A 25,525-nucleotide genomic window follows, 5' to 3' on the forward strand; every position below is an offset into this window, starting at 1 on the left:
ACTAAACTGTCAACAATTTTTAAACAAGTATGAACAATAAGTATGCTACCTGTGAAAGTTTTAAAAAACCGGGCAAGTGCGAGTCGGACTCGCGCACGAAGGGTTCCGTACCATAATGCAAAAAAAAAACGAAAAAAATAAACAAAAAAAAAACGGTCACCCATCCAAGTACTGACCACTCCCGACGTTGCTTAACTTTGGTCAAAAATCACATTTGTTGTATGGGAGCACCATTTAAATCTTTATTTTATTCTGTTTTTAGTATTTGTTGTTATAGCGGCAACAGAAATACATCATCTGTGAAAATTTCAACTGTCTAGCTATCACGGTTCGTGAGATACAGCCTGGTGACAGACAGACGGACGGACGGACGGACGGACGGACGGACAGCGAAGTCTTAGTAATAGGGTCCCGTTTTACCCTTTGGGTACGGAACCCTAAAAACAAATTATTACTCACTTTAATTATAAATCTTAAACTATAACAAACTGTTTATTTAAGTAGGTAACGATAATAAAATTAGGTATAATTAAACTTTTTTAATTTTACACCATTTCATATAGTAATAAAAATCATAACAGTCACAATACATAGGCAAATACCTGTTTTGTACAGAAAATGACGGCCAAAGCGTCTCCAGTTACTAAATGCTCTAAGGTTGGAACAGTCGGTAAGGATGGAACGCGATATAATCCGTAGTCCATAGTTCAATTTACCTAATGAGTAGGTAACTATCGCGGTAACCAAAGACAATATTAGAGGTTTTCAAGTCTGTAAGTTCCTTGGTTGTTATCATGACGAAACCTAGCACATCTATTACCTATGTATAATTATAATTAATTACTTTTTATATGTACCTACTTTGGATACAAACGATATAAAAAAGCAATCAAAAATAATTTCCAGCTAAGGTAAACGTACTAGTGCTCGACATGCTAATGCCCAATAGATGACACCCTGCTGTCACCTCTATTGACAATGACTTAAGTTTCAAGATGTCATGTACTGGGACCGTGTCGAGCACCAGTACGTTTACCTTACTTGATATCGTCTGATCCACGTCAGATCCTTTCCCTTCTTTGTTAAGAAACATAAATAGGTATAATTATAATTTTATGATTGTGACGATTCTCAATACGTAATCACTATTATCACTAATAATTTTGCTGAGAAATACATACATAATCATTAATTATTGAACACGTTGTGCAAATGATGTTAATTGTGTGACAAAAATCAATTACTTTAATATCTCTTTTTTACCCCCGACGCAAAAAAGGGGTGTTATATGTTTGACGCCTGTCTTCGCTTGTCTGTATGTCTGTTAGTGGCATGGTAAATATAAATAAATAAATATAAATATTATAGGACATTTCTTACACAAATTGACTAAGCCCCACGGTAAGCTCAAGGCTTGTGTTGTGGGTACTCAGACAACGATATATATAATATATAAATACTTAAATACATAAAAAACAACAATGACTCAGGAACAAATATCTATATCATCATACAAATAAATGCCCTTACCAGGATTCGAACCCGGGACCATCGGCTTCATAGGCAGGGTCACTACCCACTAGGCCAGACCGGTCGTCCAAAAGTCATGGTAAGCTCTCCAACGGATGGACTGATATCGATGAGGTTTTTACGTAAAACGAGTTTCCTTCCGGTTTGCCTCTTTTCAAAAATCATGTAAGGCATTTTTAGCATAAAGCATACCTTAGAGCGTTTATAAATTTTTAATTTAATAGTTATTTCCCAAGCAAACTGAATAGTTTCACTTGTGTAATCTGATACCAATGTGAAATCTTAGAAACTTGACAAAATATTTGACAATCGAAAGTAAAGGAATCTCATAAGTCATATTATTGTCACCGTGACTACGGGAAAAGCGAATAAAAACTTAATTTGGTTACGTTAAACTTTATATTTAGCGCGAATACGAACATCACATGCAAGCGTTAAGCGTATTACTTAACCATAACAGTTTTACAAAAAAACAAGATTTACATAGAAATTTGCAAAGTGAAAGCAAATTCGGGCGAAGCGTACGGAATAGATTTGTCACGGTATGACCACCACTTTGACCAGTATTACAAGGTGTTATACAATAATACAATAAAGGTCAGGCTCTATAGTGGGGTAATTAAGAGGCATTCTGAGTTTCACGATTTCTAAGCTGATGGATAGGTTATCGTCTTTGATTAAAGAGCTGCAATAGATGTTTATGGGAATGTTGCAAAATTGGGTGATGTGTTTCCAGTTAGGCTATGAATTTGTTCTTCAATTGTTCAAATTACATATAACTATGCGTATAATTTTAGCAGTTTACAGAATTTGAATAGGTACCTTTTCACTTTTTAGCGATTGGACCGCCTATTTTCTATCTCAACCTTTTTCCCTTACCGTTTCTTTCACTAAAGTGTGCGATGAATAATCTATCTATCTATCACTAACTCAAATAAAATCAGAGAGATTGTGGGCCGTGTTGTAAATTATATAGTTAGGTACCTAATACCTATCCAAATTAAAAACATCCTAAATAAAGTCGTATTACTTCCAGGTCAAGCAAACCAGGCGGTAGAGCTGAATGTGTCCGGCGGAGGCCTAGGGCTGAACAAGATGTCCAAACGCGAGGAGGCGCCGTACGCCACTGACGACCCCCAGGCCAAGGGTCTGTACTTCTGTCAGAGCAAGGAGGTGCTCATCACAGAAGGCGCGCAGTCTAATGGTGACGTGAGTACTTCCATGACATGATTATGCCATAGACTTTACAAAATCTTATTAAGCTTGGGGTAAGCAATGGGCTCTTGGGACAGATGCCAAGGAGTTTAAAATGACGTTGTTAGTTGAACAAGCAGTCCAAGCATGAGCTAGGAGTCGCCATATGACCCTCAAGGCCAAGGGGTTGTACTTCTGTCAGAGCAAGGAAGACACATTCTAATGCCGACATGAGTACATTTATGGGTTTTATTTAATTGAGACACAGGAAAAAAAAAGCCGTAAGTTATGAATAAGGCTGCTAAAAGGAGGCATTGTCACGCTTGCGCCTGACCGTGGCACTCGAATCAAATGGTTTGGAGACGGAAAGGTTCTCGTTGTTAATAAACTGCTCGATATCAAAATGACATCGGTTCTGTGTTCTGTTAAGACCTAGGACTTAATAAAGCCGACTAGGAGGATTTCAATGTGTAACAAATAGGCTCGTACTTTGTAAGTGGAACTGTTTTTAAGGTCTGGGGATAAATAATCTTTTGAAATCGTCTAGTAATCGTAGTCTTGCTTTTATCTCGTTTAACTAGCATTGTTTTGTTTTCAGCTACCCGGAAAACTTAACCAGCCTAAAGGACCACAAATGGACATATGTGAAGATCTTTTCAATGTAAGAATTCATTATTTTAATTTATTGATTTATTGTATTGTATATATGTACCTGCATCTAAGGGAAAACAGTGAAATGCATGCATCTGTCACCATAAAAGCATTCGCCTCTGCTTATATACAGTCGAAGAATTTTCTTTCTGTACCATATCGTGCCTTGTCAGCCACTAGGGATCTCATATTATATTATTGTCACTGTCACCGTGGCAAGATACAAAGAGACACAAAAATAAAATTCTTTGACCGTACATGTGAAAAGCGAGAGAGATTAATGCTTTATACACAATTAATCTTTTTATTTTAAAGGATCATGCCGAATTTGGCCTACGATTCGATAAGCATGCTATATATACGATAAATTTAATCATATTTCTTACAATCTCATACATATATTAGATTCTAACGGACACTTCTTAGTAAAGAAAATAAGTTAAAGAGTAATTAAACCAAATCAACACATCCCACGCCATTACATAGAATCAATGACATTTCATAAATGGACGTCCAGAGCCAAACAAAAAAGTATGGCAGCAAAATACTTTTCTACGATGTTCCTGTTGATGCTAATAACGCTCACTTCAAAGAAAAACATTCATACCACTAACGACATACTGTTTTAAGCACTAAGTATCAAAATTGCAAAAAGAACTGAGATACAGTAAAAACTATTTATTCCAATGACTTTAATTGTAACATACCCAAATGACTTACGTCAAAAGTGAATAGCGAACGAATATGGAACGAATAGAGTCGCTATGGATTGTGTTTTCATAATAATTATTAGATTATTACATATTTATTTGATAGTATTGTATGAAATCTAGAAGAGCACCAATTTACAATTAACTTTCACCGGCTTTCCCCACTGAAGATGTTTTTTACTTCTTTAAAATTGATTAACTTTTTTAATAAAACCTTATTTGATATCAGGGTATGAATATGAATAACACGAAAATAGGTTAAAACTTAAAAATACATTAAAATAAAGGGAAAAATATATACTTATCTAACTTTTTTTTTATAAATTACCTATATGATAAACCTACTAAATAGGAATACTAACTTCTTTGAAATAAATTAAGTTTATTATTAAGTGCCTTTTAGGCAAACGTTTATTTTTGAAACATTCTGTTTTGGAATGAGTTACTTATCGAATTCATTATAACAATCCCATATTGTTACTGTATTTCTTCTCTCTCTGGAATTGATGTAAATATGTTTACTTAAGTGATTGGTTTTACATTTGATACTGTAACAATTTTTACTATAAAACAGCTCTAGTTGTTATGGTATATTCCGGTTCGCATGCTATGTCTTATTCATTTAAAGAAGTCGTATTAAATATATTATTTTATTTAAAAAAATGTATTAACCTAATACCAAAAATCATTCGATTTTTCTTCCTTGACAGCCTTTAAACGCCCAATATCATCGATATGTTTACACTATTTACGGCACCTTATTTCCTTGTAATAAGGCATAATAGTATTTAACATGGCCTGATATAAGGCAGAATTCCTAACCTCAAAATCGTAGAGAAATTCCGCTTTTATAATGTTCTGTGAAGTGTCCGTGAATTTCTAATAACTATCGGGACTTTCATTTCATGTTTGGAGCCTAACAATATACCACTCATGTTTAGCGAGTGTTGGGCCAAACTTGTATGGGAGCGGAACATCATCCTTTATAATGTAATTTTTGACGATCATGATGAGAAGATAAACATAATTTTGACGAATGTAGCAAATTTATAGTGTAACTTTCATCTTGAAATAAAGAAATCTAAATCTAAATCTATAGATGCAGCTAATTTCATAAATGATTCGACTTGTTGAAGTGCTAAGCTTTAACAGTACGAAGTACGAATATGAGTATTAAAGCTCCTGTTGATTTTTAAAAATAAAATGACACTAAACAAACATGTAAGAACAAGTCGATTGTTCTTGATTGCTAACGTCCAACTAACGTCAACAAACCGGTCCCACTAGTATGAGGAAGACAAATGCGGTCTTGAACTTTGACACGTGTGGGTGTTTTATCTAATACCTTTAAACGAGCAATTCTTGTATATATATTTATTTATTTATATATATATTTCGGGGATCTCGGATACGGCTCTAACGATTTCGATAATATTTGCTATATGGGGATTTTCGGCGGCAAAAAATCGATCTAGCAAGGTTTTATCTTTGGAAAAACGCGTATTTTTGAGTTTTTATATGTTTTCCGAGCAAAGCTTGGTCTCCCAGATATTTTTATTTTAGATGGACCTACTGGACCTACTGGATTTAGATGACATATCAGTAGAGTCGCACCAAGAAAAGTCTGCAGCGGATTTGATAGCCCACGCAGTGTAAGTGTTATTTAAACGTCATAATTTCATAGAAGTTTGACGTTTAAAATGACACTTGCACTGCGTGGGCTATCAAAATCGCTGCAGACTATTCACGGTCTGACTCTAGATAAAAAGTATTTTTAAGTTATCTAGATTTAATTTATCTAACTGTTACATACTCTTTTTGTTAAGCCCCAAGACACAGGCTCACCCTAGTTTAGGGGTTACCAGACATCTCCTGTGCATGTACTGTGTTCCCAATTATAATCAATAAATTATTCTTATTCTTATGTTATAGAATATCTACATTTCTCTGTAGGAGTATTTTCAATTACTCCGAATAAAATTAAACGATCACGGCTGAAACAGAATTTAAATACGGCCCGACCGTGTCTTGACACTTTACTTCAAAGTCTTATAAAACATAGATTCTAATACTTAAATAGCGTCAACAATCTTATGTAAACTGGGATACAATTTATTACTTAGTTTAGTTTGTATTTTTATGTCCCAATAAAATAACTCTTTAATCCATTTATTACTTATGCATCTTCTTCTTTCTCGGTTCCTCATGACTGAGAGTCGCGACCACATGAGGTCGTAATTTTGTGCACCAAGGCTCTCCATTCTGCACGATTTTCTTCCTTCCTTATTATAATAGGCGCCTGTGTAGATCCCTGGCAGACCTTCTTTACAATGTCCACCCAGCGGGTTGGTGGATGTTGGACTGGGTAGTGGACACTACCCAGTCCTCCATCCACCATGCCAACCTGCACTTTTCATAATTACTTATCCATATTGCTCATTAATTTATTCTTCCTTCCAGTTAACATCGCGCGGCAAAATAAAGGCGTTAATTCAAAAGAACTTCCTCCGGATGTGGCGTAACATCGGCGTGATGCTCTTCATCTTCGTCCTACCTGTGATGCAAGTCATTCTGTTCTGTCTTGCCATCGGCCGTGACCCTAGCGGGCTTAAACTGGTATGTATTATGTATTTTAACATTAATATTATAGGAAATAAATAAGTTAGTCAAGAACATTCCCTGAATGTGGCGTAACATCGGCGTTATGCAGTTTATCTTCTTGTTGTCTGTGATGCAAGTCATTCTATTCAGTCTTGCCATCGGCCGCGACCCTAGCGCTTTAGTTGGGATTAAGACTTAGTTGTTATGGTGCTTCCACAACCACATTGGCTGTTTAGTAGTTTAAGAAAGAAAGACATCAAAACTCGAGTGTGGGTTTATAAAACGAACGAAGTGAGTTTCATGATAGGATCACACGAGTGTTTTAATGCCTAATTATGTATAGTTACATAAAGTATACTATTTGAAGGCATCATAGAGGGTTTATGATATAAGTGTAGATAAAATGTTATATAACATCGTGTGACAGGGACAGCATTATGAAACACTATCAATATCATGCTGTTCCTATCACTCAAAGTTGTATAACATTTTATATAGCCAATGTGGGAGCAACATTACATCGTGTATTTTATTAATAATATAATATATAAATCATTTTTTTACACATGCAGATACGTCTGCGAGCGATATTCCAAATTTTATATTAAAGGAAAAAATGGAAAAATTATGCTTCCGGCAGGACTTGAACCCGCAACCTTCGCAATAGAAAAATATAAAATTTCCTTCCTCCTTTCTTTTTCCTTTAATATAAAATTTGGAATATAATATATTACTTACAGCCATTGTTATGTATGATCATGACATTGTGACACATTGTCCTTTAAACGTAGTCAAACTGGTTACGGTTAGTTGTTATCATAATGTCGTCTTTTGTGTTGTATTTTTTTTTTTTGTTTTTGCCAATATTTTACGAAATACAATACTAATAATAGAATACCACACAGTTTAAAATTTTCTTCATAATCTTCTTCATTTATGTCAATATAATTTCCATTGCCTTGATTGACACCAGGATTTTTTTTCTACTTCAAAATAATATAACAGTAATTATATAATAATTGCTATAATTCCTGTCATTGTCTCCGCAAGTATCATAATTTTTATTAAATACCACCATTAAAATGACGGTTTATATTAATAATAGCAATGTCTTAGCCATAACTTCTTTTGTTAGTTTAGCATTAGCCTTTCTGAGAGTTTTTTTTTATTGATTTAGTCTTGATGACGCTTCTTTCTACCATCTCTTTACGCAGCAGCATTTCCATCTTCACCTTCATTTCATCTTCATCTTCATCTTCATCATCTTCATTTTGTCATGCCTGACAGTCCTCAATAGTGCGTTTCTTCAGAAACTTCCTGCATCGCACAGCTAAACTGTGGAATGAACTGATTGATACGACCTTCACATAAAAAACGCCCTCTCTCATTTTCTCCTCTGGTGTTCCAATTGACAATGGGCAACGGAAGACCATACAGGCCTTTGTTATTTTTTCTATGATAACTAATACCTATATAAACCGAAATAAATGTTATATAAGAAGGAAAAAATTACCAAAGCCTCCAGTGTGCAGAGCTGGAATCGAACCAGCGTCCTCTGTTTACAGTATTTACCGGACAGGTGTCTGAACCACCGGTGAGCTGTTTTATAATTTAAATAGTAGTATGTCTATTTGAAATAACAGCAATAGAAATTTTTTTTTTTCTTAGAGATATAATATTTGGAATTTCCTTAATTTTTCTTTCTTCCACAGGCCATAGTAAACAACGACGTGAACGTGATCAACGGCCTCTGTCCCTACAACTCCTCCTGCTCCATGAAGAACCTCTCCTGCCGCTACCTGGACCATCTCCGGAACGCCTCCATCATCAAGGAATACTATGCTGACTTGTCTTCGGCGCTGAACGCCGTGAGAGGAGGAGACGCGTGGGGCGCGATATACTTTAACGAGAATTATACGGATTCTTTGGTGGCGAGATTGGCTCTTGGTAAGTTGAACCTTTTTATAAATATTCTTCTTTAGCAGTGGATGACAACGGGCTGATGAAAATGAAGTTAAACAGTGTTTTATAAGAAAGACTTTCTTAAAAACCGCTACATTAAATAACATGGACATAACATGGATTAAACAACTGCGGAAATATTCTGTCAAAAAAAGTTCATTCAATAAGAGATTCCGAAGTTATCGAGTTACAAAAAATTGTGGATTGATAGAAACATATTAAAAGGTTAAAATAGGCCGACAAAGTTTCGATGATGGTAAAAAAAACTTAATAGATATACGAAACTAATTTGTATTTAAATGTTCCACAGCGGACACGGCCGACGAAGAAACGATCGAATCGTCAGAAGTGCAGGTGTGGCTCGACATGTCCAACCAGCAGATCGGACTCATGCTCAACAGGGACATACAGTTCTCGTACAGAGACTTTGCTAAGGTAATATATTCTACTTTTACCAGTCACATAAAGTCATGTGCGTTTAAAAGTCATGTCCTTTGCTTCCCATTTTTGTAAAATATTAAAATAGTCATATTCGTAAAATCAAATTGGTCATAGTTGGTGGTTAAAATTGGTCAGGTTTCCAGGTTATTTAAACTCATATTGTTTAAAACGTAGAACGAGAATGGGGCATTTTGTAGTGGGGACTTTTTGCAGTGGCCATTTAGAGAAGGAGCAAGCGAATGGGACAAAACAATATTTTGCGACTCGGTCATTATACGCCTAAACTGCAAAACTTGCACGACTTCAGAACACAATTACATGAATTATGCGGCTCCTTAATCTTTTACACGATCGTATTTCAGGACTTGCTGGCTACGTGCGACTACAACCCGAAGGTGGGAGACATCCCGATTGATTTCAAGGAGCCCATTTATGGCGACAACAACCCCTCGTTTACTGACTTCGTAGCTCCTGGTGTCATTCTCACGTAAGTTTAGGTTTAATACATTTCATTTCTGACTAAGTACGAAGTTTGTAGTTCTTACATAACTTGGGCGTTGGGCCCACGTTGGGCGCCAAAAATGACGGGGGAAGCTGGATGGCGACGAATTTCTCATCGCAGAAATGACAGGTTTTCCACATATAGAAGCAAGAAAGCAGGCAGCAAGATGTGTCGCTCCTGATTTATAAAGTTTGTCGTCACATGTCTTCTACTTCAAAAATGTCCCACGTTGGGCGCCAACAGTAATAGAAAGCCCTGGGGTCTGGTGATGAGTGCGATAAGACTCTCAAAGACTGGTCTCCATATTAGTAATAAAGTATTCTGTCATATGGACGTGTAACGTCAGAACATTACAAAACGCGTTTGGTAGGCATATCTAACTATCTGAAATTATGTCTGATCGATTCAGATGACTACGATTGTTCTACCATTGAATTTAATTTATTTTAGATGCTCGATTACAATTAGGTAGATATGCAGCTACTGATGTGCCGTTACCGGTAAAATACCCAAGGTGGGAAAATTCCCAGTAATGTTACCGGTAAGATTCCCCAGAATCAGTAATTTACGGTAATATTCAAAATCAGTAAATGTCAACATAAGTTGTTTTACATTAAATAATTACTTGTCTACAAATGCATCATACGAAGTGCAAAAAATCAACATAGGTTTACTTTTCTAGTAAATTCCCAATACTACTGGTAATTTTCCCAATGTTACTCGGTATTTTACCAATATTACTAGGAAGTATTCCGTTTGTCTGGGCAAGTGGGCATAGTCAAAACCAGTTCCAGTCAAAACCACTCAATGAATAATACTAGAATTTTAGTAAAACTCAAACGAAAATGTAAAAATCACATTGATTTAATAATAATCATCACATTTTTATGAGTAGGTAAGGTGTACTGGTGTAGTACAATGACATTGTTTTTATAGTGGTAATTTTTTATAGCTTAATTAATATAATAATATTCTTATTTTGAGTGTGTATATTTATTAGATTTTTTTGATTTATTTGATGTATTTGGTTTTTTTTTAGTAACAGAAAAACCTCCGTAATTAACGAACTTTGATTTTTGCGGTTATAGCCCAGTACCTGATACAGCGTAATACTACATTGCTTCGCAACTCCGCTAAGATTCAGTGAAAGAGATAGCTGAAGCTACGCGTGGAAGAGACGTAAAGATAATTAAGCCATTTCTACATGTTTTAAATTAAATTAATTCATTTATAACGTAAGCGTTCAAGTACGAGTATATTACCCGCTTTTGGGAATATTACCGGGAAGAATGGTAATTTACTGGTAATATTCCCAAATGGTAAAATACCGGTAATGGTATTTTACTCTCGGCACATCACTATATGCAGCATACTCGTACGTGCAGCATTATCTGATTTAGTTGTCAATTCAGTGCCAAAATATACTATTCAACTGTGTATGTACACATTTATCGTTCTTTTGTCTATTCTAAATCACAGTTGACGTACAGTCCTTCTGTACAGAGTTGAGTATGCCATTTTGTACTTATGTACATATATAACCAATAATGTTTCCTTCCAGGATCGTGTTCTTCCTCGCCGTAGCCCTGACCTCGTCAGCGCTGATCGTGGAGCGCATGGAAGGTCTCCTGGACCGCTCGTGGGTGGCCGGCGTGTCCCCCGGAGAGATCCTGTTCTCGCACGTCGTCACGCAGTTCGTGGTGATGGTCGGCCAGACCGCGCTCGTGCTCATCTTCATGATCCTGGTGTTCGGGGTTAAGTGCAACGGGAATATCGCGTTGGTGGTCATGCTCACGCTTCTTCAAGGTACTGATATAATTAATAGTTATCTATTCTTTCTCCACTCTTTCTCTTCTCTCTTTCCTTATTTATAACTTGAAAATGTAAGCAGTTCTTATGTGTTCCATTTAGAGCTGCTCGTCACATACAGCCAAGTGAAATGTTGAGGGTCAATAGATCATAATGGTCCTGGGTTCGAATCCCGATAATGACATTTATTTGTGTGATGAGCACAGATATTTGTTCCTGAGTCATGGCGACCATCAGTCATGAGAAACCGAGGAAGAAGAAGATGCATAAGTATTAAATTGTACCTATGCCAGTTTCCATAAAATTGATAATGCTATTTAAGTAATCATCATCATCATCATCATTGGCCACATCATGTTGGCTCATCATCTCATTTATCAATCAATCAATCAATCAATCAATCAAATGAATCAATCTAAGAATGTCCTATTGGTAATATTCATTTTTATGTTCATTTCCAGGTCTCTGCGGAATGTGCTTCGGCTTCGTAATCTCCGCCGCCTGCGAGCTCGAGCGCAACGCGATCCAACTTGCCCTGGGCTCCTTCTACCCCACCCTCCTCCTGTCCGGCGTCATCTGGCCCATCGAGGGCATGCCCTGGATCCTCCGTTACGTTTCACTTTGCCTGCCCCTGACCTTGGCCACGACATCCCTAAGGTCCATTCTGACTAGAGGCTGGCCTTTAGCGGACCCTGAGGTCTATATGGGCTTCGTTTCAACCCTGATTTGGATCGCTATGTTCTTAGTGGTAACGCTGACGATATTGAGATTTAAGAGGGGTTAAGAGGGAGGAGATGGGTCGAGAAGGGGATGGAATTGGTGGAAAAGCAGTGAGAATTATTTTCAAGCTGTCTATCTTTTCTTTGGTGTATAAAGCTTATAGCCTAGTTCTAACGTTAAAACTAATGTATGATTATGCTTTGTCACACCATTTTAATGGGGAGAAATCTCATCTTTTTTCTGATTCCAAACTGTCAGTACCATTTTTCCCCTGGTGGGACATGGTGATTTTTCCTATTTTTATTGAAGCTACTATGACTTCCATAGTACCGCTTGCACTATTATCCCACTTCTGAAGTCTCGTTAGGCAGATAAACAGTACAGAAAGTTGTGTAAATTTTATAGTATGATTCTAAAGCTGTTTTTCGCTAATTCTGTCCTCTGTCTAACGTCCCCTGGTTATGCTCAGTAGTCACAAAGGTGTAGGGAGTGTGGGTTCCGTCCTGCCGAGTTCCGCTCGGATGGCCTCATACAGACGTTTTAAATTTGATTAAACTGTCATATAATTTAGGTTCTGACATTTCTATTTGACAATTTTTAAAGACTTCCGTGGTTTAAGCTTAGGTTTAGTTTTTCAAACGTTTGTATGGTGTCTTAAGATGCTTTTACACTGGTATAACGCACAATTTCGACATTGCATGATGAATGAACACCACATTGTTGCCAGCTTAAATGTTATGTTTTGTTTTGTGTTGTATATGTAATGTAAAAGTGCCTTTACGTTCTTGCTGAGCGGGTTATATTTGCTCAATCCGAACAAACTGACTTAGTCCATAGCGAATGACTGTTAGTCAAATGTAAATATTAGTATTGTATTTATAATTTATCGATAAGTACGTAGGTACTCTAGGTTTTCGGGAATGTTAGCAATAATAAGTTAGTCTCGCTTGAAGGGTTTAAGGTTCCTTCAAACGATCGGACTATGGTGAAATGTTCGATCGTGTAGAGGGGGCATTACGGGCTTACTAAGAACTTCTGTTGATACCTGATTTAAAGTTACCAATAGCTTAAGATGGTGCCATAGACATAGTGATTGTACCCCAATTGGATCTATTTATTCTTGCTTTTTTAACATGCCGCCATGCGCCATCTTTGACACATAAAAAAACAGTTTAAAATTTGACATGGACAATGATAGCTTTACAGTGTGAATTATAAATGTAATCTTAGTTTTAGTTGTACAGTAAGATAGTTTAACATTCTGTATTGACTTGGATGCCGACATGTCAACTAAAAGAAAATAAAAAGGTTAATTTGCTTTTGACAGTTGAGACGTCAGCCGCCATTTCTTAACAGGTTTTGACAGTTGTGTGGTGTTGCATGTGTAGAAAATTCTAGTTTTTTTTTAATGTGAAACGGTTTAGGTTAAGCGCTTGTTTTGTACCGGCTTCATGACTAGAATAGACGTGTTTAAGTGGCAGACTGTGATTATTTTTGCTAACATTGACATTTTTGTAATGATTAAATATATAATTATACCGTACCAAACACACTGGTTGTTTGTATTTATTCCTTTCCCGCTCGACTAAGAGGCCAATCAACATTTTGATCTCGTAATACACGACTTTAATAGAACTAGCATCACATAGTGCTAATAAATGTAAATCTTTTAAATATGGTAGTAAGCTGGCGCAAGTATTATTGAGTAATTTCTGTTGTGATACTTAATACTACGAGTACTTTGAGTAAAGTATAAGTACTAAGTAGGTACTCTAGGAGTATTACTACTATAGAATGTTTTTTTAAATAATTTTGCATATTATGTTCAAGTCTTCAAGCCAAAGACAAATATACTCTAGCAAGTCAACTTTGTCATTCAAAAAGGCACAAAATTCAAATTTTGTATGGGAGATCGACCCTTCACGCCGACCTTTTTCAATTTCCCGCCCATTTCTGCTGACGAAGCTGGCTTGTCAGAGTATAAGTATGTAAAATAAACCACTTATAACCAGATAGTCATTCTCTTTTTTTTTTTTCTAAAAAATGTGAATTTACTTCAAATCACACCATTTACTGTAAATTAATCAATTTTAAAAACCGGCTGCGCCATGTTTGATATGTAAGGGCACAGGGAACGTGAGTCAAAGACGAGCACTGCTTTAAGACTGGTTTATTATTTTCTTCAACAACCCTCCGCATGCTAATATATGACATATTCAATGAAAAATAAGTGGTAAAGAGACATTTTTGTTGGTAACACTAGACCCTACTCTACTCATAGTGTAGTGTTCCTGTCGGTGAGTAAGGTTGCCAGAGCTCAACGAGGGGTGTTAGGGTCGGCAATGCGCAATTTACACCTCTGGAATTGCAGGCGTCCATAGGCTACGGAAACTGCTTACCATCAGGCGGGCCGGATGCTTGTTTGGCACCAACGTAGTATTAAAAAATATATATATTATATGTTTGGCATTTTGAGCATATTTAATTTATACCCAATTGGAATTTATATGACCCTTTTTTTGCATGCGCGGTTTTACTTAACAATAAACAAAGGATTAGCCATTCGGCGCCAGCTACAAATCGAAAGACTATACCTAAGTATTATGCAGACAACATCTCCCTGATTTCAGCTAAGCTCTTGCCCTTCGTCTCCGGCAGGAAGAAAACCGTGAAGAAGAAGGCGGCCACGCAACAGGCACAGAAGAAGAAGAAAGCCACGTGCATTCCTAGTGCTTGGGACACCGGCCCGAAATACCTGCAATTATAAACGCATTAAAATCCTAAAAAATCTGCTTACCGTCAAGTGGGGATTGTAGGGACAGGTGGGGTAACATAACATTAGACAAAAGAAATATTCCCCCATTACATTATACATTATGATCGTGGATGACAGCAGTATACTTTTTAAAATCTTTGAATCAGGATTTACCAGTCTTAGGGTCAAGTTCAACTAGCTAGACTAGTTCAGTTGGTAATTTTGCCGTATAGTCGGGCTAAGCTAACTCTACATTTCTTTTGCAATGACAAAAAAATTCTATGAAAATATGACGTTTATAAGTTTCTTTATTCTACTTAATTCGGTGCACAGTTAGCTCAGACGGACTCTAAGGGCCACTGGCACCATTCACTAACCCGGGGTTAACCGGTTAAACCTGGAGTTACCATGGTTACCAGTACAATTTGACACTGGGTTAACGGTTTAACCGCTTAGCCCCGGGTTAGAGGGATGGTGCAAGTGGCCCTAAGTGTGCCATATAAAGGGTTAAATACCTACTTAGTAACCAAGAACGACAGCAGCCAGCAGAAAGACGTCGTCATGGGCGCAGCAGCAGCCTTCACTTGTATAGGGAACAGCTCGCTCGTGACGGCCCACGGCAGCGGCCCCAGACCCGCCCCGTACGTCACCATGAATACCACCAGCGACAGGAGGGGGAGGAAGGCTATGGAGCCTGCTGTAGGGCTGTTCAGGTGGTCCAGGAGGAAGTATAGGCCTAGGAGAGCCTGGAGAAAAATTTGAATATATAACTACTACGTGAAATACTGACCAATACCAACTCGTACCAATGAGTTTCTCGGAGCTTATGTACGAAATATCATTTGATATTTACCTACCAGTTGCTTTTCGGTGAAGGAAAACATCGTGTGGAAACCGGACTAATCCCAATAAGGCCTAGTTTACCCTCTGGTTGGAAGGTCAGATGGCAGTCGCTTTCGTAAAAACTACGCCTACGTCAATTCTTGGGATCAGTTGTCAAACGGACTCCCGTGAGCCGTGGCAAAAATGCCGGGATAACGCGAGGAAGAAGATAACTACTACGTGAAATAGCTGATGACTGATGAAAATTATCTTGAAATCTTCACGCTTATGTGGACTTAACCCTTCGTGCTTAGGTATGTGGAGAAATCTGACTTAGATTTCATCATTCAGTATCATTCGACACGAGAGGTGTAAGGTGGTGGTACTAGTGCTCGACATGCTAATGCCCAATAGATGTCACCTCTATTGGCAATGACTAAGTTTCAAGATGACATGTACTGGGATTGCCAATAGAGGTGACAGCAAGGTGTCATCTATTGGGCATAGCACTAGTACGTTTACCTTAATGATGGTACTAACCGAAGTGATGGCAGAGCCGCATGTGGAAAACATCAGTAGCAACCGCCGCCCAAGTCGGTCGACAACGAACGGCGTCGTCCATGATCCTGCGGCCTGTTAATATAAGGGAACACCCTTATCGTAACAACCACACCAATCGATCGATAGTTTCTACCTAGACAAATCGATCGATCGACGATTTTGTAGTCACAGTAAATTTACTGCCATATTTCGACACAGGATTAAAACTTTTAGAACACCATATGACCCATGCTCCCATGTTCTTTCACTGATATGTGTTAAAATTGTTAAATATCAAACGGTGTCGCAATCTACACGAGTATAGGCCAAAGGTATATGGCGCCATCTATTCGAGCATAAATTTTTCTTGATTTCCCGAGGCACGTTTTTTTCCTTAGACTTTATTAATCTTATAATTTTTTGCCAAAACTGAACACAGTCGCAAGTTGGAGTCGTAGGTAGTAACAGTTAGAGTCTGTTCGGAAAAAGAAGAGTTGGGCCCCATACATTTCACGAGACTCTACGACACGTTACCACACATGACTTTAAGTTACCACTTTGATGATTCTGCGACTAGAATGATTATATAGATACACTCAAAATATGTAATTAAAATTACCTGCACAATACCCACGATGATAGTAGCAACGGAAGAGTCCAGTTTAGCACCAGAGGATTCAAATATGTTGGCCATGTAGAAAAGAACTGCGTTGATGCCGCAGAACTGCTGGAAGAACATCAGGGCACAGGAGATGTAGAACGCCTTGAGGTTGCTGCCTCGGAACACATCCCGGATCTGAAAGGAAAAATTCAGAATCTTGGAACATATATCTTTTAAGTAATAGATACTTATTATTTTATACTTTAAGCTACTTTTCACAACACCAGCTCGTAAAGGCTCTTTTTATTTTTCATATCTGATGAGTAAACGGCATACCAGCTCTTGTGCTTAAGCAGTGTACGTGCACCTGAGTTGTGTCCCGTGTTGGCGGGTCTTTTCACACTCTCTAGCGACAAACGGCATGTTCCATCTGCGTGGAAGACGGCCCTTGTGCACCCTGTGCCTAAAAAGGGCAATAGATCGGACCCATCGAATTACAGGCCTATCGCTATTAGCTCGCTTCTCTCTAAGGTCATGGAGCGTATAATTAATGCAAAGCTCCTGAGATACCTAGAAGAACACGACCTGATCAGCGACCGCCAGTATGGTTTTCGCCACGGTCGCTCGACTGGTGATCTTCTAGTGTATCTCACACACCGCTGGGCTTCGGCCATTGAGAGTCAAGGTGAGGCATTGGCAGTCAGCCTAGATATAGCGAAAGCGTTCGATCGGGTCTGGCATCAGGGTCTTCTGTCGAAGTTACCATCTTATGGATTGCCGGAGGGACTATGCAAATGGATCGCTAGCTTTTTGTCCGGCAGACGCATACGAGCCGTAGTAGACGGAAGCTGCTCCGATAGCATGGACATTAACGCTGGCGTTCCGCAAGGTTCTGTGCTATCCCCAACGCTGTTTTTGCTGCACATCAATGACATGTTGTCTATCGATGACATTCATTGCTATGCAGACGACAGTACTGGGGATGCCTATTACACAGGCCGTGCCAATATCCCTCGTTCTGTAGTGCTGGAGAGTCGTGAAAAGCTTGTGTCGGACATTGAGAGCACTCTATCCAGAGTTTCGGTGTGGGGTCGGGACAATTTAGTGCGATTCAACCCCACCAAGACAAGTTTGCGCGTTCACCGCTAAGAAAACCCCATTTACTGTGGTCCCACAGTTCCAGGGCACAGCGGCCCTTACCATGTCAGGGAGTATTGGGACCCTAGGTGTCGACATCTCCAGTCACGTCCAATTCCGTAGCCACCTGGAAGGTAAGGCTGCGCTGGCATCTATCAAAAACTCGGTGTGCTCAATAAAGCGAGGCGAATGAGCTCCCTTCCGAGGTGTTCCCGAGGGTCTACAGTTATGGGGTTCTTCAAAAAAGGAGTGTACAGGTTTTTAAAAGGTCGGCAACGCGCTTGTAACACCTTGTGGAGTTGCAGGCGTCCATAGGCTACGGTGACTGCTTACCATCAGGCGAGCCGTATGCTTGTTTGCCACCGATGTGGTATAATAAAAAAGTAAGTTGCATGTTATCCACAAGAGTGTAATCAGAAAACACAGAAAGAAAAAACAAACTGAAATTATTTATTTTCATAGACACAGTAGGTACATTTCCACCAATTTAGTAAAAAAAAAGAACGGGTTGCACTCCGTGAGTGCCGGCCTTCGAGCAACACCGGCTTCCGACACATCGGAAGGGAGGGGCCCAAGCGATATCTCACCGTACAAATCTTTCTGCCATTTTTCGCGGGGGGAAAGGTGCACACAGTCGCACTTCTCACACACTTACATACAAAATCCAATCTGTAATGACGACACAAATACATAGAAAATGACACACGTCAAAGACAAATCTTGCAAACCTCGATCTCTTTTTGTGTACGGACGAGTGACAAGTGTCACAACACGCACACTAACACATTTTCGTTGAAGTATGTTATTGTATTCTGAGAGATGAGAAGTCGGATTTGTCGCTCGACCGATCCGCAATTTGTACTGAGTGAGCAAAATCGATAAATCCAACAATTGCATGAGACTAAAATATAATAATTGTGTTTGAATGTAATTAAACGTATGATATGTAAAAAAAATATTACATGTGAAATGTAACACTTCCTTTTTGTAAATTTGATGTCCCCGACCTCTTTTTATAACAAAAAACCGAGCAAACAGGCATTTTTGTGCAGCAGTGTTCACGCGCGCGTCTGGACTCGGTCTAGTGAAAAATCCAAGTGCAACTAGTTTTATTACCCGCGCTAGATTAAATTGACGCGCTAATCTTGTACCTCGGCAGAGGGGAAATAGTGCGAATGCCGCCTCCCAAGGTGCCGGCAGAAGAAGTGAAAACTCAATGACAGTCTTACGTCTTACGGTCACGTGACACCTGTTACGAGTTTAAAAATTTTTTCCCCATCACAAAAAGTGCACAGAACCGCTAAAGAAGTTTTCTCTTAAAAAAAATGACAAAAGAATAAAAACAAAATTAGAGTCAGACCGAGAAAAGTCTGCAGCGATTTTGATAGCCCACGCAGTGCCAGTGCAAGTGTTATTTACCTACACGTCATAATTTCATAGAAGTTTGGCGTTTAAAATGACACTTGCACTGCGTGGGCTATCAAAATCGCTGCAAACTTTTCTTGGTCTGACTCTACCTACCTAGTTTCATTTCCACCTATTTAGTAAAAAAAATGACAAAGGAATAAAAAAGAAATTAGTGCCAAAGTAATTTGACGCAAATTTTATGTTGTTTCCTCATGTTGGCTGTTGGGATCTGTTGGGAATGTTGGGATTGACTTGTTGAATGAATTTTAGTGAGTTTGTTAACATACCGGGTTTTTAGTGCGTGTGTCCGGTGAATTTGTTAACAATGATAGAGTTACACCAAGAAAAGTCTGCAGGGATTTTGATATCCCACGCAATGCAAGTGTTATTTATATGTCATAATTTCATAGAAGTTTGACGTTTAAAAGAACACTTGCATTGCGTGGGATATCAAAATCCCTGCAGACTTTTCTTGGTCTAACTCTATCATTAGGTATAATATATAGTTTCATTTCCACCTATTTAGTAAAAAAAAGACAAAAGAATAAAAACAAAATTAGTGGCAAAGTAATTTGGGGCAAATTTTATGTTGTTGCATGTTGCATGTTGGTTGACTATAATTTTTAAATGCATTTTAGTGAGTTTGTTAACATACCGAGTTTTTATAGTGTGTGTTTCCGGTGAATTTGTTAACAATGATAGAGTTAGACCAGAAAAGTCTGCAGCGATTTTGACAGCCCACGCAATGCAAGTGGTATTTATATGTCATAATTTCATAGAAACTTGACGTTTAACTCACTGTAGCGGTTTTGGCCATTGAAGCGGCGACGTCAGCAGCCATTACATCGATTTCGGCCTCCACACCCTCGCGGGACTGGCCACGGATCGTCATCAAACATGAGGCAGCGGAGTCCCGGTCATCTACAGATGAAAGTAAAAAAAAGATTTTTGTCATAAATTTGATTTTTGATACAAGCTTTTATCACTGACTGTACTTTTCTTTCAAAATGCTACTAATACTCGTCAACTAATTCTAACAAACCCAAACACAATTAGGTTGCGGTGTTTTATGTTTTGTGGCGACCTCCTGTAAACTTAAGCAGTTCTACCACAGAATAAATAATAGTACTAAGGTAGAGAAGCCTGTTCGCTCCCTAACAAAATGCGTCTATTACGACAGATATGACCGGTAGGTGGCGCAAACACGAGCAGGCGTATTATTCTGTAGCGGTGCGTGGCAACTACTACCCCTAGACACCAAAATTGGTGTGGGTCGCATGTACTTGCCACGCCTGGCTCTACATATGACTCTTATTTGTGGAAGAATGTTATCAGTGTTTAAAAACTGCTGTATTTACTTATTTTACAGGATTTTTCGTTTATTTCATTACTGGTGCCGCTTCACTGGTGTTTACTAGTACTATATGGGGCATTATCTATGAAAAGGGACCTTATTGTCGATGGCGCTTACGTCGCACAGAGTCGCGCGGCATTGTATTTATATCGGAGCATCGTTAATAATGGCGTAAGCGCCATCGACAATAAGGTCCCTTTTCATAGATAACGTCACATATTATACTTACTCTTAGTAAGATGATAAATCGGTGTCTCAGGCATGAAGAACACTAGAATATCGAAGACTACCAGGATGACTATAGCCACGTAGGCAATAGCGCCGTAAGATATGTAGGGACCGATTACGTAGACCAGCAGGAAACCGAGCGTGATGAATACTTGGAGAAAGGAGCCCAGCGCGCCGCGGCTGCTCACCTGAAACACAAGTAAAGTAAAGTAAAGTAAAGTAAAAAGTATTTATTTTCAAGAATATAAATTACAGATTATGTCAAGGGTCTCCGCACTAGGCTTTGCCTGTACCGCGGGGAACCAGGAACAATTTTTTTAACAGAACTAGGTTACTTAATAGCTAATACAAAAAACCTTACTTAAAAGTTTAAAACTAGTTGCACAAACATATTGCAGAACATTATAACTAAACATTATCTAAAATATCTTCAGTCTCGGCATAATTTAGAAAGGTCAAGAATTTGAATAGGAGTTTCTTAGCTTCTATAGGGGAACTAGATTTAAGGTTACAGTGTTTAAGAAAAACAGTTAAGGTTACAGTGTTCCAGAAAATATCAGGCTCGAGCCCAATAAAACTAAATTTAAAACAGCAATAAAGCAGCACCTATTGAAAATGCTTGGGTGACAATTGTATGCCTGTGCCTGCAAATGTCACCCAAGTAAAGTAAGGTATATGTGGTTATATTAGTTACGTGTATGATGTTAGTTTTTATAATATGTTACATTGATTACGTATGTAAGTAATTATATAAGAGACTCGCACCTGCAGACAAACTGTGTACACAAACAGTTTTGCAGGGAACTGAATTAGATCGTAAGATTATTTCTTGTATAATGGTAATAAAAAAAAAGTATGGTGTTATGTTATAGGTTGTTACATTTACATAATACGATCTCCGAACCGTTTTCCAAAAGCGGTGCGCAGTGGCAATATATCAGCTCGATGGTGCCATATTAATATTGCATTGTCACCCAACTTACACGTGTATATTGTCAAAGAGAATTTAGACTAGAGGAATATTGTCAAAGTAAATTATGTAGTCAGTACATTTACTGCCATCTTTCGACAAGTGAATGAAATGAAATGATTCTAGGCGAGTGGCGACGATAGGCCAAAGGTATGGCCTATCGTCGCCTAGAATCGTATATCTCTTCGAGCGATGGCGCCATAATACCTTTGTCCTAAATGCGATACTTTTTGACATTTATCCAATTTAACACATATCAGTGAAAATATAAGGATCAAAGTCAAATGTCGTTCTAAAAGTGTTAATCATTTGTGATATGACTTCTACTGACTACGTAATTTACTTTGAGAATATTCCTCTATTTAAAATTCTTTTTGATATTGTGTAGCTTGCAAGATTTGATCCGAACATAAATATGTACAAACATTGCAAGTTAAATACAAGCTTGTAAAACAAGCTGATATTCTTCAGGAATCATCTCTACTACCTGTTCACTTCGAGTTGGCCGTTGCATAATGAAGTCACGGAGATTGTCACAAACGACAACGAAACACTTTCTGTCCTATAGGTATGACTCTTCCATATTAGTGCGATAGAGAGACAGATAGCGTTTCGTAGCGCAAACGGTTGTCAACTTGTTATCTTGCCGAGGCCCCATGATGGCACCCCTGGGTTACGGCGTGGTACGGGGGGAGGTAACGGCCAACTTAAAGCGTACAGCTTATACGCACCGTGGCTATCTCAGCGCAGTACATGGGCGACACGGTGAACAGCATGCCGGCACCGACGCCCCACATGAAACGACCGGCGTAGAGGAGACCTACGGTGGTAGCGGCCACAATAATAATGTAGCCGATAAAAAGGGGGGTCGAGGATAGGATGAGCGTCCATTTGCGGCCGAGGTGGGCGGCTAGCGGGCCGGCGATGAAAGGCCCTGGAATATTGACGTCAGGCGACGTTTATTGAAATAAACAGTCATCACATTCAACACATTACAATCAAATCCAAGTACATACAATTTAAACTTAAGTTAAAAACAAAACAAAACCTAAAATTAAAAACTAAATAAATAAGTACCTATAAAAGACTTCCCCAAATCACCTCCTTCCGGCATAGTGGCAAGAACGCTAGTAGAGTTAGACCAAAAAAAGTCTGCAGCGATTTTGATAGCCCACGCAGTGCAACTGTTATTTATACGTCATAATTTCATAGAAATCTACCTCGATCACTCGATCTACCCCTCTTAACCCAGACTTATCCTCTGGGTAAAGAAAGCGCCTGCTCTTTGGTCGCCTGTACTGACGAGATTAAAACCAAACTTTTGCGATTATAAACTACTAGCTTCTGCCTCGCGACTCACCAAGAATAGCCCCCAGAATCAAGATGGAGCCGATCCATGACTCCTGGTCTACGGTGATGGGTGCTGCGAGGGGTGAGTCCGTCCGTCCTTCAGCTTGACGGTGACGGGACACGTCCTCCTCACCAAGAATAGCCCCCAGATTCAAGATGGAGCCGATCCATGACTCCTGGTCTACCGTGATGGGTGCTGCGAGGGGCGAGTCCATCCGTCCGTCCTTCAGCTTGACGGTGACGGGAGACGTCCTCCTACTCACCAAGAATAACCCCCAGATTCAAGATGGAGCCGATCCAAGACTCCTGGTCTACGGTGCATGATGGGTGCCGCGAGGGGCGAGTCCGTCAGATTTGAGTCCTTCAGCTTGACGGTGACGGGAGACGTCCTCCTACTCACCAAGAATAGCCCCCAGATTCAAGATAGAGCCGATCCAAGACTCCTGGTCTACGGTAATGGGTGCTGCGAGGGGCGACTCCGTCAGATTTGAGTCCTTCAGCTTGACGGTGACGGGAGAGGTCCAGCCCATGGAGTAGCCCGTTATCACGATGCCTATGTTCGCTTTTGAGGATAGGTCTTTAATTAAGTATTAAATTAAAGTAATGTCAGAAATGATAAAGTTGACAATAGAACAGTCGACGTCAAAAATATGTTTACACTTTTGCACCTTACTCCTTTGTAATAAGGAAAAAAGTGTAAACATATCTTTGAAGTCGACTGTACCTACTCTACCCACGAAACGCCCCTAACAAAACGGCAAGTGATCGTGACGTCACGATCGATCGATCACTGAGAAGCGGTTTTGAAGAATGTAAAACAACAATTTAACAAAGATCTTTGTTAAATTGTCAGACATGAAAATCTCGGCCTTTATGTGCCTTCGTTTATTGATGCACTAGCGACCCGCCCCGATAGAATCACTCTATCGATAGGTGAAAACCGCATGAAAATCCGTTTAGTAGTTTTTGAGTTTATCGCGAACATACAAACAGACAGAAGCGGCGGGACTTTGTTTTATAAGGTGTTAGTGATAGGTAGATACCTACGAGTAGACACACCGCCTAAACTGAGACTAGATCAATTTGCGTAAGATTGTCTGTCCCAAAATTTACTTAAGTATTTATTTATTTATGTCCTTACTTTTTTGTACGTACCGATAGCTCCAATAATGTATTGTCGCCACACTTGTCCGGTCCCCATTTTGCGTAGAGATAATAAATTAAAACTTAATAATTTTATTATTTAAACAACGGAAAAATTTACTGACTCGAGTGATATTCGAACTCAAAAAATTCCCTTGGAACTTTGTTAGATTTTACTAGATACTAAGTTATTTAGGTAAACTAACTGTACAAATACTAAACTACACTTCTTAGTACAAAATGTAAATTTTCTTAATTTAACTAAATATACCACTTTTACTCTCTAATACTACTTGAGTTCTGAAACTGATGAAGTATTTTTCACGTCAATGCTACGTTATGGCGATTAGTAATCAGTTCTAGTTATTACTGTAATACATTGTGTATGTTATTGTTGTATTCATTGCTGTGTTCTTGATTGTCTACTAATGAATTACACGATAATAAAATTGTCTATTTTACCTGACAACAGTTCGGCACCACATTGGAAACAATTGACGATATCATTTGTGAATATGTTAAATATATAATATAATTTTGATGTATTATTTATAATAGTATTAAATATTATTTATTCACGTCGTCCACGTGTCACGCACTATGCTGTCCCGCACACGCTGGTTCCACAGAAAACCAGCGCCGTTGACCACGCTAGTCGTGCCAGCTGCATTGCTGAGTGGAGACCATTTCAAAAAAAAAGCATAGGGTCTACAATTGACCCTTGCGGTACACCTCTGCCAACCTTCAATAAATCAGACTTAGTTGATCATTCACAGCCGCCATGTACATCTTTGATCTCAACATATTGATTTCTGTTTTGCAGATAACTGCGTAGTAGACCGTAAAAAAACCTATAATTTCTATTCATCGTAGGTACCTAACTAATAATCATTAGACCAAACCTGTTAACTTTGATATGAGTTGTTCATTTCCCACTATCCAAAGGTTGTCTGGAAGAGATCGCTTGTCCTTATCTGTCATATTGACTTATGTATTTGTAAGAAAGGGATAAAACATTATTTAACATAATCAGGCCTGTAACCCGCGGTTTACTTTCGCGTGCGAGCCACGAGACGCGAGTGTAAGCGGGGGGCTCGT

At 38.8% G+C, this 25,525-nt stretch overlaps 3 protein-coding genes across 4 annotated transcripts in view; 1 reads left to right on the plus strand and 2 right to left on the minus strand.

The window, feature by feature from the left end:
* LOC134801106 (ABC transporter G family member 23) overlaps positions 1 to 13,670 on the plus strand; it is a 147,276-nt gene extending 133,606 nt beyond the window's left edge. For both annotated transcript variants that reach the window (XM_063773632.1, XM_063773634.1), the window contains 8 exons: positions 2,567 to 2,739; positions 3,323 to 3,385; positions 6,546 to 6,701; positions 8,399 to 8,633; positions 8,959 to 9,083; positions 9,452 to 9,576; positions 11,153 to 11,397; positions 11,862 to 13,670. In XM_063773632.1, the coding sequence (XP_063629702.1) occupies positions 2,567 to 2,739; positions 3,323 to 3,385; positions 6,546 to 6,701; positions 8,399 to 8,633; positions 8,959 to 9,083; positions 9,452 to 9,576; positions 11,153 to 11,397; positions 11,862 to 12,184 (1,445 nt within the window). In that variant the 3' untranslated portion in view covers positions 12,185 to 13,670. The remainder of the gene's footprint in view (positions 1 to 2,566; positions 2,740 to 3,322; positions 3,386 to 6,545; positions 6,702 to 8,398; positions 8,634 to 8,958; positions 9,084 to 9,451; positions 9,577 to 11,152; positions 11,398 to 11,861) is intronic.
* LOC134801168 (small ribosomal subunit protein bS18m) overlaps positions 1 to 25,525 on the minus strand; it is a 168,673-nt gene that overhangs the window by 136,921 nt on the left and 6,227 nt on the right. The window lies entirely within an intron of this gene.
* LOC134801185 (facilitated trehalose transporter Tret1-like) lies at positions 14,395 to 24,491 on the minus strand. The gene is made up of 9 exons (XM_063773731.1): positions 24,440 to 24,491; positions 23,685 to 23,846; positions 22,666 to 22,868; positions 20,966 to 21,152; positions 20,182 to 20,303; positions 16,857 to 17,033; positions 16,238 to 16,330; positions 15,395 to 15,621; positions 14,395 to 14,875 (listed from the first exon to the last, which is right to left on the minus strand). Exons 1-9 carry the CDS (start codon positions 24,483 to 24,485, stop codon positions 14,722 to 14,724), a joined length of 1,371 nt encoding a protein of 456 aa, XP_063629801.1. The 5' UTR covers positions 24,486 to 24,491; the 3' UTR covers positions 14,395 to 14,721.

The sequence above is a fragment of the Cydia splendana genome, chromosome 21 (genome assembly GCF_910591565.1).
Source record: "Cydia splendana chromosome 21, ilCydSple1.2, whole genome shotgun sequence".
Taxonomy (NCBI): domain Eukaryota; kingdom Metazoa; phylum Arthropoda; class Insecta; order Lepidoptera; family Tortricidae; genus Cydia; species Cydia splendana.